The sequence below is a fragment of the Trachurus japonicus genome, chromosome 5 (assembly GCF_045865225.1).
Source record: "Trachurus japonicus isolate A0001 chromosome 5, Traja_1.0".
Taxonomy (NCBI): domain Eukaryota; kingdom Metazoa; phylum Chordata; class Actinopteri; order Carangiformes; family Carangidae; genus Trachurus; species Trachurus japonicus.
Window position 1 is genome coordinate 2,624,963 of NC_140911.1, and position 13,516 is coordinate 2,638,478.

At 41.8% G+C, this 13,516-nt stretch overlaps 2 protein-coding genes across 6 annotated transcripts in view; one reads left to right on the top strand and one right to left on the bottom strand.

Annotated features, from left to right (window-relative positions):
• The window catches only part of slc4a8 (solute carrier family 4 member 8), a 51,136-nt gene extending 49,074 nt beyond the window's left edge, over positions 1-2,062 (bottom strand). For 3 of the 4 annotated variants that reach the window (XM_085775575.1, XM_085775576.1, XM_085775573.1), the window contains exons 1-2: positions 1,929-2,062; positions 1,732-1,823 (exon numbers count right to left, since the gene is read on the bottom strand). In XM_085775575.1, coding sequence (XP_085631701.1) covers positions 1,732-1,740 — 9 coding nt within the window. In that variant the 5' untranslated portion in view covers positions 1,741-1,823; positions 1,929-2,062. Of the gene's footprint in view, positions 1-1,731; positions 1,824-1,882 lie in introns of all 4 variants that reach the window. The other variant, XM_085775577.1, reaches the window with a different exon arrangement.
• On the top strand, positions 498-10,945 carry ttll3 (tubulin tyrosine ligase-like family, member 3). 2 transcript variants are annotated; one of them, XM_085775579.1, is made up of 13 exons: positions 498-748; positions 1,219-1,287; positions 1,726-1,844; positions 1,957-2,125; positions 2,952-3,007; positions 3,126-3,254; positions 3,366-3,480; positions 3,681-3,797; positions 3,898-4,078; positions 6,950-7,098; positions 7,294-7,537; positions 8,493-8,928; positions 10,202-10,945. In XM_085775579.1, the coding sequence occupies exons 2-13, from the start codon at positions 1,272-1,274 to the stop codon at positions 10,940-10,942; spliced, it is 2,472 nt and encodes an 823-aa protein (XP_085631705.1). In that variant the 5' UTR covers positions 498-748; positions 1,219-1,271; the 3' UTR covers positions 10,943-10,945. The 2 variants fall into 2 exon arrangements, with proteins under 2 accessions (XP_085631705.1, XP_085631704.1); XM_085775578.1 differs by lacking the exons at positions 498-748; positions 1,219-1,287 and having other exon boundaries at positions 1,374-1,844.
• Positions 10,946-13,516: the final 2,571 nt, after the last annotated feature.

Sequence of the window (13,516 nt, forward strand, 5' to 3'; positions counted from 1 at the left end):
AACTACCCATTCATTTGCATTGCAGTGGAGGAGACCAGAGATGGAATATGGAGTCAGAAATATAATTGTCAAACATTCTTTGTTCCACCATTTCAATCATTTCTTTTTACTGTAGATGTGATTTGTGAATCTAAAATGTGAAATCTGAGAATACATTTTTTCAATTTTTAATAATTTAGGGTAGTATTTTTATTGGGGGGTACGTGTCCCCCCCGTCCCCCCGGGATCTGCACCCATGCCTGGCGAGACAAATCACATACAGGCTCCGATGGGGCTGCACAGCATGCACGAGACTGTGCACCTGCTTCCCCCAGTGTCAAACACAAGTGGGTGAGTTAGTGGGGTTTTCCTGCAGCAGATTGACCACCCCCACTCCTCCTCTGCCCACCCCCACCCACCTCACCTCACCGAGCACCTGTCTTGGGTTGCCGGCGCTCAGGTGTGTCGTCGTGGCGCGCGGCGGGTTTAATTGTTCTCGTGCATGTACACCTTACACGTGTAAGCGACACTGTCTGCAACTGATAGCGTCAGATTAAGTGATCCACTTTCTTCAACCCCCATGGTGGTGGTGGTGGTAATAGCAGCTAGATTTTTCATCGAGCTGCATGTGGCGTCCTGTTTCTCCGGGGTACGGTTGTTATGGCAACTTTAAACACAATGTAGGAGCACGCGTGGTTGTTACGGGAACTGATGACTGCGGGAGCATGAAGGCAGAGGGAGTCGAGGGAGTTCGCGGACAGGAGTGGTGGTAGGGTCACCGGGATTAAGTTTTTTGTATTCATATTCATAATGCCAACTGTTGTGGGCTGTTTGTGCTGCAGGATGAAATGTTATTTATGACAATTTACTGTTGTAGATCAGATAACAGAGTGAATACACCACGGTCCGGGCGTTGATACAGAGAGAGAGAGAGAGATAATCCAAGAGGCGATATGCATTTCAGTTTTACGCATGCAGATACCGTGCACTGTCTCTGCGTGCGTGCGTGCGTGCGTGCATGTGCTACGGCTGCCTCAGCTCAGTCAGCTCTGTCCAGATTTAGACGACTGCTTGACCCGATTTAGATCCTTCTCCAGCAGCAGCTACTACTGTACCTATTTATACAAATGGGTCTCTGTCGATTTGCTCAACTGCACCACCACCACCACCATCAAGGAATAGCCTAAGAATTATGGAAATGTGTGAAAATAATTGTTATAAATAACATGCTTTTCACAGAAATCAAGACATTATTACACTAATCATCTGAGAGAAGATCTTTACCAAGTCAAATGCAGCAAATGTCAGGTAAGAGGAGATGAATCCCTCACACACATATACAGGTGCATCTCAATAAATTAGAATATCATGGAAAAGTTTATTTGTCGGTAATTCAATTCAAGTGAAACTAATACATTAGATCCATTACACAGAGAATGAAAGATTTCATGACTATATTTCTTTTCTTTTGATTGTAATGATTATGGCTTACATTTAATGAAGTCCTAAAATTCAGTATCTCAACAAAAAAAAAGAAGAGAATATGACAAAATACCACATTTCTTTTTTAAAAGAAGCATTTTTATTAAGGAAATGTTGGCCTTCTGGAAAGTATGTCCATCTTTATGCACTCAATACTTGGTTGGGGGGCTATTTGACTTGAACTACTGAAAATAGACTTTTCCATGATATTCTATTTTATTGAATTGCACTTGTATACTCTAACAAACATTCAATTTTCCTCAGTCTTACAATCCACATCGGCTCCAGTGGAGGGGAGGTCACGTCGCAGCGTGCCCGGCCTGCCAGCGATCAAGCCAGACCGGCTGAAAGCAGCCAAAGCGCTGGTAGAGAAAGCAGTAAAGGTGAAACATTAATACAAACCATACAGTCACTTTACCACCTCTGTATACTCAATTCATCCCAGATCTGTATGTGGCGATTCTCACATGTTCCTTTCTTCCAACTCGACCTCAGTTGAGGAGAGTGTTTTCAGTGCAGGGGCCCTATCCTGTGATCCGTGCTGCCTTGTGGGCCCGAGGGTGGGTGGAGTGTCGTCTGCCCCATCCGGTCCAGAGAGCACATCATTGCCATGGCGATGAGGAGGAGGATGGAGATGAGGGTGATGTCAGTGCTGATGTTGCTGGTGAGACAAGGAGTTTTACAAGACAGGCAAACTTTTTATTTTTCTTCATGTGATACCAACAAATACTGGAACGTTGATGTTTGGGTTTGTTTTACAGTCACAAGTCACAATCATCTATATTTGTATTTGTCTGTCCATCCATTGACTTATATTCAGGGCGTGTACACATGAAGCTGAGTAGCTGAAAAAAACTGATATCCTTTAATGCACTTTTACCTTTCATCCACACAAAAAGTAAATTTTGGGTCACCAAAGATTTTGAAGAGATTTTGGAAAACTCATGATTTCATGTTTGCGTATATAAAGACAGAAACAATTTCTGAATCCTGAACATCACTGCATTTAACAGAATATGCATTGACACAAGGCGTGCAACCTTTGTTTATCAAGATCAATCAATGGTGTAATAATAATAATACATTTTATTTATAATACAGTTTACAGTGCTACAGGAAAAAAGAGCATAAAAAAAGGAATAAACACACTTGTTAAAGGTTAAACACTGCTATATATACAGGTACAGATAGATGCAGATCTGCTGTGTACCATGTAATTATTGAAAACTGAGAAGGAAAAATAATGTTTTTATAAATACCCGGTTATGTGTGTAGTACCTTCATCTAAAAGAAAGATAATTAATAGTCTTGTGTGGCTGTCAAAGCTAAACGTGCAGGAGTTGATGTATATGTAACTGGAGCAGTGGACCCCCTCACCTGATGAATGATAGATTGTGTACCACATTACAGGCCTATAACACACAGACCCCTGCCCTTCGTACACACCTACACACAAAACCACACACCCCTCTTTACTTACCTGTTTTCAGACAGAGTGGATGAAGGCAAGAAAGAGGAGAACCATGATGACACGTATGACCTCATGGTAAGACAACGTTCAAGTGAACCAAAACAACTCGACACTGACATCTTGCACAGGCTTAAAGCGATTGAATCTGTGTGTGTGCTCAGTTGACTCATGAACTCATGAAACTTTATTCTAGTCTCGTCTGGCTCGAAACGAAACTGTATATTTCTACTGGACGACTAGACGGGACTGCATCGACTGTCGCTCCTTAAGGAACGACCAAACGACCAATCACTATGCAAATGCTGGAACTTTCACCACCAAGGTCTCATCTCTAAAGACTTTCCAATCATTCATTAGTAAAATTGCAAGATGCTCAACTTTGACAATAAGTGAACATGTTCTTCCTGCCCTCCTATAATTCGATTTCTTTCAGGTGGGACTCTGCGTGAACCTGCGTAACCTTCAGTGGTTCGATACAGCAGACCCTGATACCTTCTTCCCAAGATGCTACAGGCTTGGGGCAGAAGACGAAAAGCATGCATTCATAGGTCTGCTAAATGGATCCATTAACACACATTATAGCCAAAAAACATTTCTATAAAACATGCAATACTGTGTACTGTATATGTAAAAATGGAACATGAAAAAAATTGTTTTAAATGTACCATTTTGTAAATGGTTGTTTTAAGTTTACCAAACCTGCAGCATGTCCTCTCCGTCTCTGTTTCTGTGTGGTGTGAAACCTCAGATGACTTCAGGAGGACAGCTTGCACCAGCCTGCTGCAGTATGTGGTGGAGACGAGTAGGTGGAGGAAAGAGGCAGCAGAGGTCGTGGAACAAAAAGTCAAAATCAGCATCTCTGAAAGTAAAAGAAATAAAAAAAAAACTGCATGATACGTCAGAGTAAGAAGTGAAGGACACAGACAAGTAGATACAAAAAAACAAACTCTTCCTTCTTTCTGCAGAATTGGATTATGTGACGCATCGATTTGTTGGTCCAGAAATGATCAACACAGCTTTACAGGTGTGTCAGGAGTTTCTCAGCGGGTTAGAGCATGGTGACATTGATGTAACAGCGGAAACACCTGCTGCAGTGGAGGAACAGCAATGGGCAGAGTTTCTGCACGACTACTACATGGCTGTACAGTGAGTATGTTTTGTGAGAGCTTCTAGAACGATCACACGTAATTTATCTGTAGCAGTAAGAGTACAACTTGGCACAAACTGTATATAGGTCATCAAAACATTGTTAAAACTCATGTTCAGATGCATCAAAAGCATTATATAGTCAAGTGCATAGTGTATATTGAGTAACTACGTGCTTATCTCTAGTCTCTAGATTCAAATATTCAGTTCAGTCTGCACAAACCATAAGCACATAAATATGATTTATCAATATCTGTTGATTCCTACCATGTAGACGGTCCTGAAGCCATATTCTCCCCATGGTCATCCATTATTTGTACCTCTTCGTTCTGTCGGGGTCCACAGATCGCAAATTTAAAGTTTACTTTTCCTAAAAGTACTCTGAAGTTACCATGATGACAATTCACAGCAGGCTACTGAGCCATTGTTTACCTGAACCAGCTCTCCCTCACTTTCACATTCAGTTTTCTGTATCCTGGTACGTCTACGTTAGAGGGTATCATTGTTTTTCAATTGTTTTCTTGAGTGTTTATTAATTTGTCTGCAGTATCGCGCAAAAAGTACAGAACCGATTTAGTGGAGAGAAGGGACATAAGGCAGGGAATAAACTGTTATAGGCCTATATTATGGCAGATGCACATCATTTACTATATTACTGTATGTAAGACTGTGGCCAAAACTGTTGCTGCAGTCAAATTCAAAACACAGCAGCTGTTGTTTCTCCTCCCCTTGCCCCCAGACTCGAGGTTGCCAGTAGGCCTGTCCGACCCCGACTCATCCCATGAACCGCTCCAGAAGTTCACCATCACTTTATTTACCATTGGCTCCATTTCACCACATCCCTCCCTCTTTTCCCTTTAGCTCAGCTGCAGCTCAAACCAACTGTATCTGCTCAGGACAGGAGGCGGTTTATCAGACGGCAGAGTGACAAGTTGCTTATTCCACCCTTGTAACATAAAGGAAATACGACCGTAGCCGATATTCGAAATCGATCAAATTTTTTTTATGGCCGACCCAGAGTCAATGCAGACCAGATTCCCATAATTAACACATAATCAAACAGGTGCGTGTGTGACAAAGTCAAATCAGAACAGCAACTTCTCATGACCAGGTTTCCACCAGCTCATCTTAAAAACAGAGTGAAAGAGTAGCTAGCCGCATCACAGTAAAAATCTATTTTCGAGCGTCATTAGCCTAGCTTGAAACGCTAACTTAACTAGCAGCTACAAACACAACGACGGTACATGACAAAACTGCGCAACCACAATTACAGAACCAACACAACAACATAGAACAGCATTTTTGTGACCCATACACCGTGAACTTCAAGTCCGTTTTTAACTCTTTTACCACATTTCCACACAATATTAACAGGAGCACTCAGGTGCTTAGCTTAGCTTACCTCTTCCTGTAGCCTGTAGGGGTGGGCGGATCGATTTAAAATATCGATAGTATCGATACTAACGTTGGTATTGGGTATTGATCGATACTTGTGTGATGAGATCGATTCTTAAGTTTCACTTTCTCTTCTGTACAACTCCAGGCATTTACAAAGTGACCGACGGGCCGTACAACACCGCTCTTCTCTCACTTCACTCATGCTCAATTAGCCCCTCCCCTTTCCTCCGCTCCCCCCCTCCACTTTCACTCACTCACTGCGAGGCGAGCAGTGCACTGCTGTGGCTTCATGATTGTGCAGAGCAGAAGAGGAGTGACGTTTGGAGGTTTTTTTTTACAGCTAATGTTATTTTTCAGTGTAATTGGTCATCACAGTAATTTAGCAGACTGATTAATAGAATAAGACAACTTTGTCCTGTGTTTTATTATCATCATAGACATGATTAATTAAAGGAAAACTTACAAAATAATTAAATAATCATGAAAATTGAAGTTTTTATTCAAATTTGCATATAGATGATGCATGTAGATGGTAGTAGTAAAAAGTATTGGTATTGGTATCGGAATCGGCAATACTGGCCCTGTATTTACTTGGTATTGGATCGATACCAAATTTTGCAGTATCGCACAGCTCTAGTAGCCTGACGGCGCCGCAACAAACCGGAAGTGAAAGTTCCCATGAAAAAAAAAAAGGTATTTATTTACCGGTAAATCCTGTATCCACATGATAATTGCGATTTATCTGTTGATGTTTGCCAAATTCGTGTCAGAAAATTATTATCTGAGTTTTTGTTTGTTTGTTTTACATCGAATTATATGCATTTTCTCTTTCTGTCAAATGATAGACGTTTGATGACTCATCCTGCCTGAAGTTCTAGTCACCATGACAATCTCCGAGCTGTAACCATGGCTGTAACGAGCTAGCAGCAAACATCAGACATTTCCAGTTCATGGGAAAATCCCCAAAATTAAATAAATAAGTAAATAAATTAACAAACAAACAAGAAAGAAATATGTAAAGTGGCAGACAATCTCAATTAGGAGGATAATGACTACTATTATGACGGCAGAACCAGAAATAATATTTTTCTCTCCAAAATGAAACTGTAGATTTGTCAAACACAGATGCTTTTACAAGTCTTTCCAAAAAGTAAGACAAATTGGGCACTTTTGAAATAATAAATTAATTTCCGTTTCAGTCTTTCTTTTTTCTTTTTTTTTTTTTTTTTAAAGTGCATCACCTTCTGACCTGCCCAGCTTTGTATTTTTACCGGAAATATGAGTAACTGCATATCACTTTTTTAAAATGTCAAAGGTCACACAACAGGAAAACCACTGACAAAATAAAAGTAGGTCAAAAGAAATAAACAGAAAGAAAATATATATATAAGGAAAATAATAACTGAAATACAAACGTTTATTCGAATAGATGAATATGAGAAAATAAAAAATTACTGTGTTGTTTGTGTATAGTGAAGGTGCATTGATCAGAGGTAGCTGTGTGTTTGTGGAGCGCTGCCAGGCCATGTTGACCAGACTGCAGGAGGTTTGTCCTCAGCTGGACACAGATGGACTAAACAACATCTGGATCATAAAACCAGGAGCCAAGTCAAGAGGACGAGGTGAGGCTTTCTTACTCAGCTACCTGATAATGTTAGAAATGAATCATCTGCTTTGGCTCCATTAAGGCAGCACAGTACAGAAATATTGAAGAAGTCATTTTTGTTCTGACCAGTTTGTTGCTGTCAATGACACATTTAGTGTTTATATGTTGTGTTTCAGTCAGTGTTTTGTTGATTTTCCTCTTTTCCATGCAGGCATTATGTGTATGAACCGCCTGGACAAGATCCTAGCACTTGTGGACACCGACAGAGCCATGAGTAAGGAGAGCAAGTGGGTGGTTCAGAAATATCTGGAGCGTCCCCTGTTGATCCACGGCACCAAGTTTGACCTCCGGCAGTGGTTCCTCGTCACCGACTGGAACCCGCTGACCGTGTGGTTCTACAGAGAGTGCTACCTGCGGTTCTCCACTCAGCCCTACTCAACAAAAACTCTGGACAGGTCAGAGAGACAAAATTAAACAATTTGTATTGTGGCTCTTGAGTTAAAGGGACAACGAGGAGTTTCTATTTGGTTATAAAAAAGTCTCACGTTAATGTGGATGAATCTCCGTTACCACTTGTTAATGGGCCCATTTTCGATAAATATATCGTTTTGTCTCTATCGTTATTTTGTTATTATTAGTGGTGGTGGAAATGCTGGTCGAGCCAACCAGCGTTTCTTTACTTTCGGTTTTGTGGCGAGTCATGAGAATAACGCAGCCGAATCGCCATTTATGGTCGGGACTACGATGGTATGTGATCGTCTTCGAACCTCTGACTTTAATTCTTGATGAATGAAAACATGAGTCTGTCTTGCGCCGGTCAAAGAATTTCACGGTGCACGGGCTCATAAATGTAGTGTGAAAACGCTTTGCTTTTCCAAAACTCCTTGTTGTCCTTTTAAATGTAGCCTACCTGTTTTCTTCAAACCACTCTTCACTTTAAAGGGGAACTATGCAAGTCCAGTCTCTTCTCCTCTGTTCTGCTAACCCTCCTCCCGGCCATGTGCATTTGTTTTCAACAAAGCTGGCAAGAAATCAATCCATGGAGTGGTGGATAATGTTGTTTATCATATACGCCTATATTTGTGTAGTCTTATCTGTCATAAACAAGAGATTACGGGTTATGGGGCGCGTTACGTTTGTGTGGCGGTGCCGCAGAGACGAGAGCTGGGACACCGGGTCGGAGGCTCTGATCTTACAAGGTTGGTTTTCAGCCAAGAGACGCTAGGTGGAAGGCAGAGAGCCTCCATTCTCCCTGGAACTAGTTACAAGGCATTGATTTAACCATCACAATTACTCCAAAGCTTTTTAGTTAAGGTACAAATCCTGCATAGTTCCTCTTTAAATGTAGGCCTATCTGTTTTCTCCACATTAATCTTCATGGTCTTACCTCGTTTTTTATTTTTTACTCAGCTCTGTCCACCTGTGCAACAACTCCATCCAGAAGCACTTCCAGCCATCTCACGACCGTCATCCAGGCGTGCCTCAGGACAATATGTGGTCCTGCTCTCAGTTCAGGGCGTTTCTGCAGCAGCAGGGCTGTGGGGCAAAGTGGGAGTCGGTGGTAGTTCCCGGCATGCAGCAGGCGGTGGTCCGAGCCCTGCAGACAGCTCAGGACCTGGTCACGCCCCGCAAAGCCAGCTTCGAGCTCTACGGAGCAGACTTCATGTTGGGCAGAGACCTGAGGCCTTGGCTGATTGAGATCAACGCCAGTCCGACGATGGCCTGTTCCACCGCTGTGACGGCACGCCTCTGCCCGGCGGTGCAGCTGGACACGCTGAGGGTGGTGCTGGACTGGAGGACTGACTCCAGTGCTTACACAGGGGGGTTCCAGTTAATCTACAAACAGGTGAGAATACTCTATAGTCTCTAGCTTCTGTGTCCAGTTGTTCAAAAGGTTTAATCTGGATCAAAATTATCTGGGATTTTGAAATCCCTTGTTTTGCCATCCAGGATCACGTAATCCGTATTTACTTTTATCCCAGTTGTTCAAAGCAAAGTTGGTTTGGATCGCCAAATCCGGATAATAAGTACTCTAAATGGGACTGTGTCACACACTGAAGGATATTAGGTCTGTAAACAACAGGTAGAACAGCAGCATGGGGTCACTCAGTGTGGATTTATTTTAAAATGGGGTGTACGTTTTGTTTTCTGTGCTGTTTTTTTGTTTCCTCAGTGTATTTTTAACAGCCAGACCTGATCTGGTCTGGCTGTTTGAATGAAAAACAAAGCAAATATACAGTGCATTAGTCAAATTAATTGTGATATTTTTACATGTGTTTCAAATTCAAACTTCAAATGACATTCAAAGTTGAAAAGACATTGAAGAAACAAAAAACAGCACAGAAAACAATACATACATCCCCATTTTAAATTTAAATTTTCATTTAAATATCCAGTCGTTCAGGAAAGGTTCTTAATTTGTGGAATAATCAAAAGTTAACTTTAACTTTACTTTATCACTGTAATGGTTTAAAGGTGTACAGAAATGGCCGTTTGTCCTGTTTGTCGCGCCGAGTTGTCACGAGCTGCAACACGAGTTTACCCGAGTAAGGAAAACGAATTTGATTGGTCGTTATCGAGCGGGCGGGATATGTGTGTGTGCGTGTCTCAGACGTTTGAATGACGGATTACGGATCCAATATCAGTGGCTGGTGAATCGTGTACAGGCTGACGTATAATCCGTGTGCCTGCATTATCCAATGCGAAAAAAAAAATACACACTTTCATCCCGGATTTACTCAAAAATAGAATTTTGCACAAAGTTTGGCCTGCATCGTCTGATAGATGAGTTATTACACTCATTTTATGACCCAGAGTGGGTTTAAATTCTATTTTCTTTTCTGTACACCTTTAAAAATCAGGTGCAAAATATAAACTGAGGGTTTGTTGCAGATTAAAACCAAAATTGGATAGCGTAATATACTCCGGTCTCAGAACCCATTTTTAGTTTTGAACAACCCATTTTCAAGATTTGATCCAGTCCATTATCCCAAATCAAATCAGGTTACTTTTAAACAACTGGGCCCAGGTTTATTTCAAGCAGGAGTCCAGTGGAATAAAAACTGCTGTTGTAAATGCATCTATTTGTTTTGTTTTATTTTGCTTTGTCATGTTCCCAGGCTGCAGTTGAGATTCCTCAGTACGTGGGCGTGAACCTGCTGGTGGAAGGAGCCCCCGTGAGGCGACCCAGACCTCTCCTGCACAGGCAAACCGCTATTTCTAACGCACCTCTCACCATCCAGTTCCGCTCTGAGCAGAAACCTTCTTCAGAGGAAGGCGAAGCATCGTCGCTTTCAGGCAAAGAGAACCGAGTGGTTGGCGAGAAAAAGACACAACCGACGACGACGTCATCAACATCTTCAAAGAGGGCGCGTGAGGGGAGAACAACGGACATTCAGAATAAACAGAAGGAACGCAGATCCTGCCGCAGTCTTCTGTCTGAACGGCCTCTGGTGGTGCACGTTGAACCTCAGAGGAAAGCACGACGTTTGGGTTTGAGTCTCGGCGCCAACAGGGCGACAACGCTAGTCCCACGGAGTCTTTCTTTCTCCCTCAGCCCCCCTCACAGCTTGCCACAGTGCAAAGCTCACATCCCCAGATCCTTCTTTCCCCAGGCGGCTTTTGAGCCACAGCATAAGACCTCCGGCTCCGTCCGGGTGCTTCCTTCACTCCACGGTCCACTCCCGACTCTGCAGGTGTTGAGCTTGCGACCAAACATCGTGGCTGGGACGGTCGTCTGTCACAATCCAGGTTTGTCCTCTCACCCCGGCCTCCACAGGCATCACTTACTGCTCCGTTCCCACAGGCAGAGTGTGGCCAAATGCAAAGGGGAACACAAACATAAGATTGCTCTGAATTGACTGACAAGTACCTAGGGATGTCACGATTACAGATTTTCTAGGTACGATTATTGTCAGAGAAATAATTACGATTATCATGATTATTATACATCAATTAAAGCAGAAGTAAGCGATCTGGACGTTTGGGCTAATGCTGCATTCCAGGCAGGCTTTTGAAACCGTAAATTACGGCTTGAAGTCACGACTTACGACTTTGTAGCGTTCCAGGCAACCCGTAACTCGTGTTTTTCCGACCTGTTTTACCTGTGAAAGTGCACTATAACGGCCACTCGTAACTTCCGACCCGTGAACTCGTACCAGATCGAACTGGTACCACTTCACGGTCGGAAAAATACGAGTTACGGGTTGCCCTGAACGCACCATAACTTCTTGTCAGCAGGATGGAATTAGCAGCCCCCGCCCTCGTCATGGATCTATTGGTCCTCGTCCCTATGTCACCACATTCACGCGCATCCCGCATCGCACACACAGAGAGGACCGCCCCTTTATGCCGTTCTCTCTCCTCATTGGATAGAACTTGTACATAGGATACAAGAAAGGTTTTCTCCTCGGCTTACAGCAGAGCAGAGTGACTGACAGACCCGTGTTTCAGACCAAACACTCTATGTAAGTGATTGCTGTCATAAGATATAACTATTTAAGACTTATATTAACACAAAAATATTGCTTACTTCTGCTTTAATTTCAAACACTACTAATGTGTAAAATCAAATATAGTCAAAATATAATTACATTACTAATTATTTACACAAAGTATCTATTAAAATATGACTAATTATTAAAGTGTTTGAAATATGTCATTACCGTAATTGTCATCTATACCAAATGTTTAAGTTAATTTTAATCTTTTTTTTACAATGACACCGTCTCTAGCATTTAAATTCCTACCAATTCAATGTTACGTATGGACCAGTATCTCTGCCTCTACCTTTACTTTGGCACACATCTGCCGATATAGCTCCAACATACGGTAATCTTTTTCGGAAAGTGACGGTATTTAGGAATCTTTGCGATCACTTAATTGTGGCGTTTAATACCTCGATTACAGTAATTGTGAAAACAAGTAATGGTGACATCCCCACTGACAAGTCACTGACAGGGTGCAGGTACTGCGAGTCTCCAGCAGGCGGCAGTGAAGGTTCGCTGATCGAATATTATGTTCAAAGCCTTGACAGGGTTAGAGGGAGCAGAACTGGCAGCTCTTATGTAGAAGTTAGTTCAACAACATCTGTAAAATTTCACATTTTAGCCTTTTTTTTCATGAAACTGTTGAAAAATTATTACGTAAACTTACAAATGGGTGCTACTGTAGAGCTAATAAATGAAGCCAGTGCTCATGAATAACTTTCCTGAATGATGAAGACATGGAGTTCCCATATATTAAAAAAGAAAAAGAAGAAAAAAAAGGTTTAACGTGTTGCTAAAAATTCTCAAACAACTGAATTAGTCTGAGTGTTCATCTGAAGTATGAGGCTAAAATAATAAACCACAGAAAGTGACACAGTGGAAGATTTTTTTTTGAGGAATTTTTGCCCTTAATTGGAGAGATTGTCAGAAATAGCAACAGACAGGAAACAATGTGGGAGGGTGAGACGGGAGTTTGGTTATATATATATATGATGCATCTTAACCGCTTGGCCTCCGAGGGACCTTAACTACTCAGAAATGCTCAAGGCATTGTTTAACTAAAAGACCGTTGGCTGGCTGAGATCATGGATAAGCAACACTTCTAAAATCAGTTTGCAGATGGGATCTCATGACCACAGCAGCAGCAACAGCAACAGCAACAACCAGAGACTCTGTTTAGATGGGCCCCGTGCCATTTAGGTTGCAGGTCACGGCCTGAGTTTGTATTAAAAGTAAAACCCAAATATGGAACAATGCAACAACACTCCTGCAGCACGGAAATGATGAGAAACATTAATAATGAAATGTGTGTTTTTAAGAGTTTATGTGCAGCGTGAGATGAAGCTATGATTGTATGAGAGCAATGACAAAGCTGAATATGCTGATTGCTGAACACAGGTTGTGATGATGATGAGTGGTAATTATTATGATTTATGCTTGTGTTGTTAATGTTCACACATCTGCAGAATGCAAAGTATAGTGCCAAGAGTGTAAAGTATAAAGTCTAGGAGGTATTTATGTTACATTGATTGATAAAGCCACCAGTAATAAACACAGGAATGATCATGCAGATGGATGATGATTATTTCCTCAGGATATTAACAGAAGCAGTTTTTTTTTTTTTTTTTACGTTCATGTGTGTTTACTTGTTTGGTGGGCACAGACGGTGGCCCAGCAGGGGAGCTGGGCCGCAGCAGCGCCGTCATTACATAAGTGTTCCCTGTGACATGACTGTTTTGGTGCCGTGAAAGGAACCGAACGTGGACAAGATGAAATTCATGACTAGATGTTTTCACACATAACACACGCACACACTCTCTCCTTTCACACACATACAGTCAAAGCAAATTTCCACGGGAAAAAAAATACTTTATTAATACACTTATATAATGTATATCAACATTTATAGACAAAAATATGTACATCAAACATCTTTCGTGTAGGTCC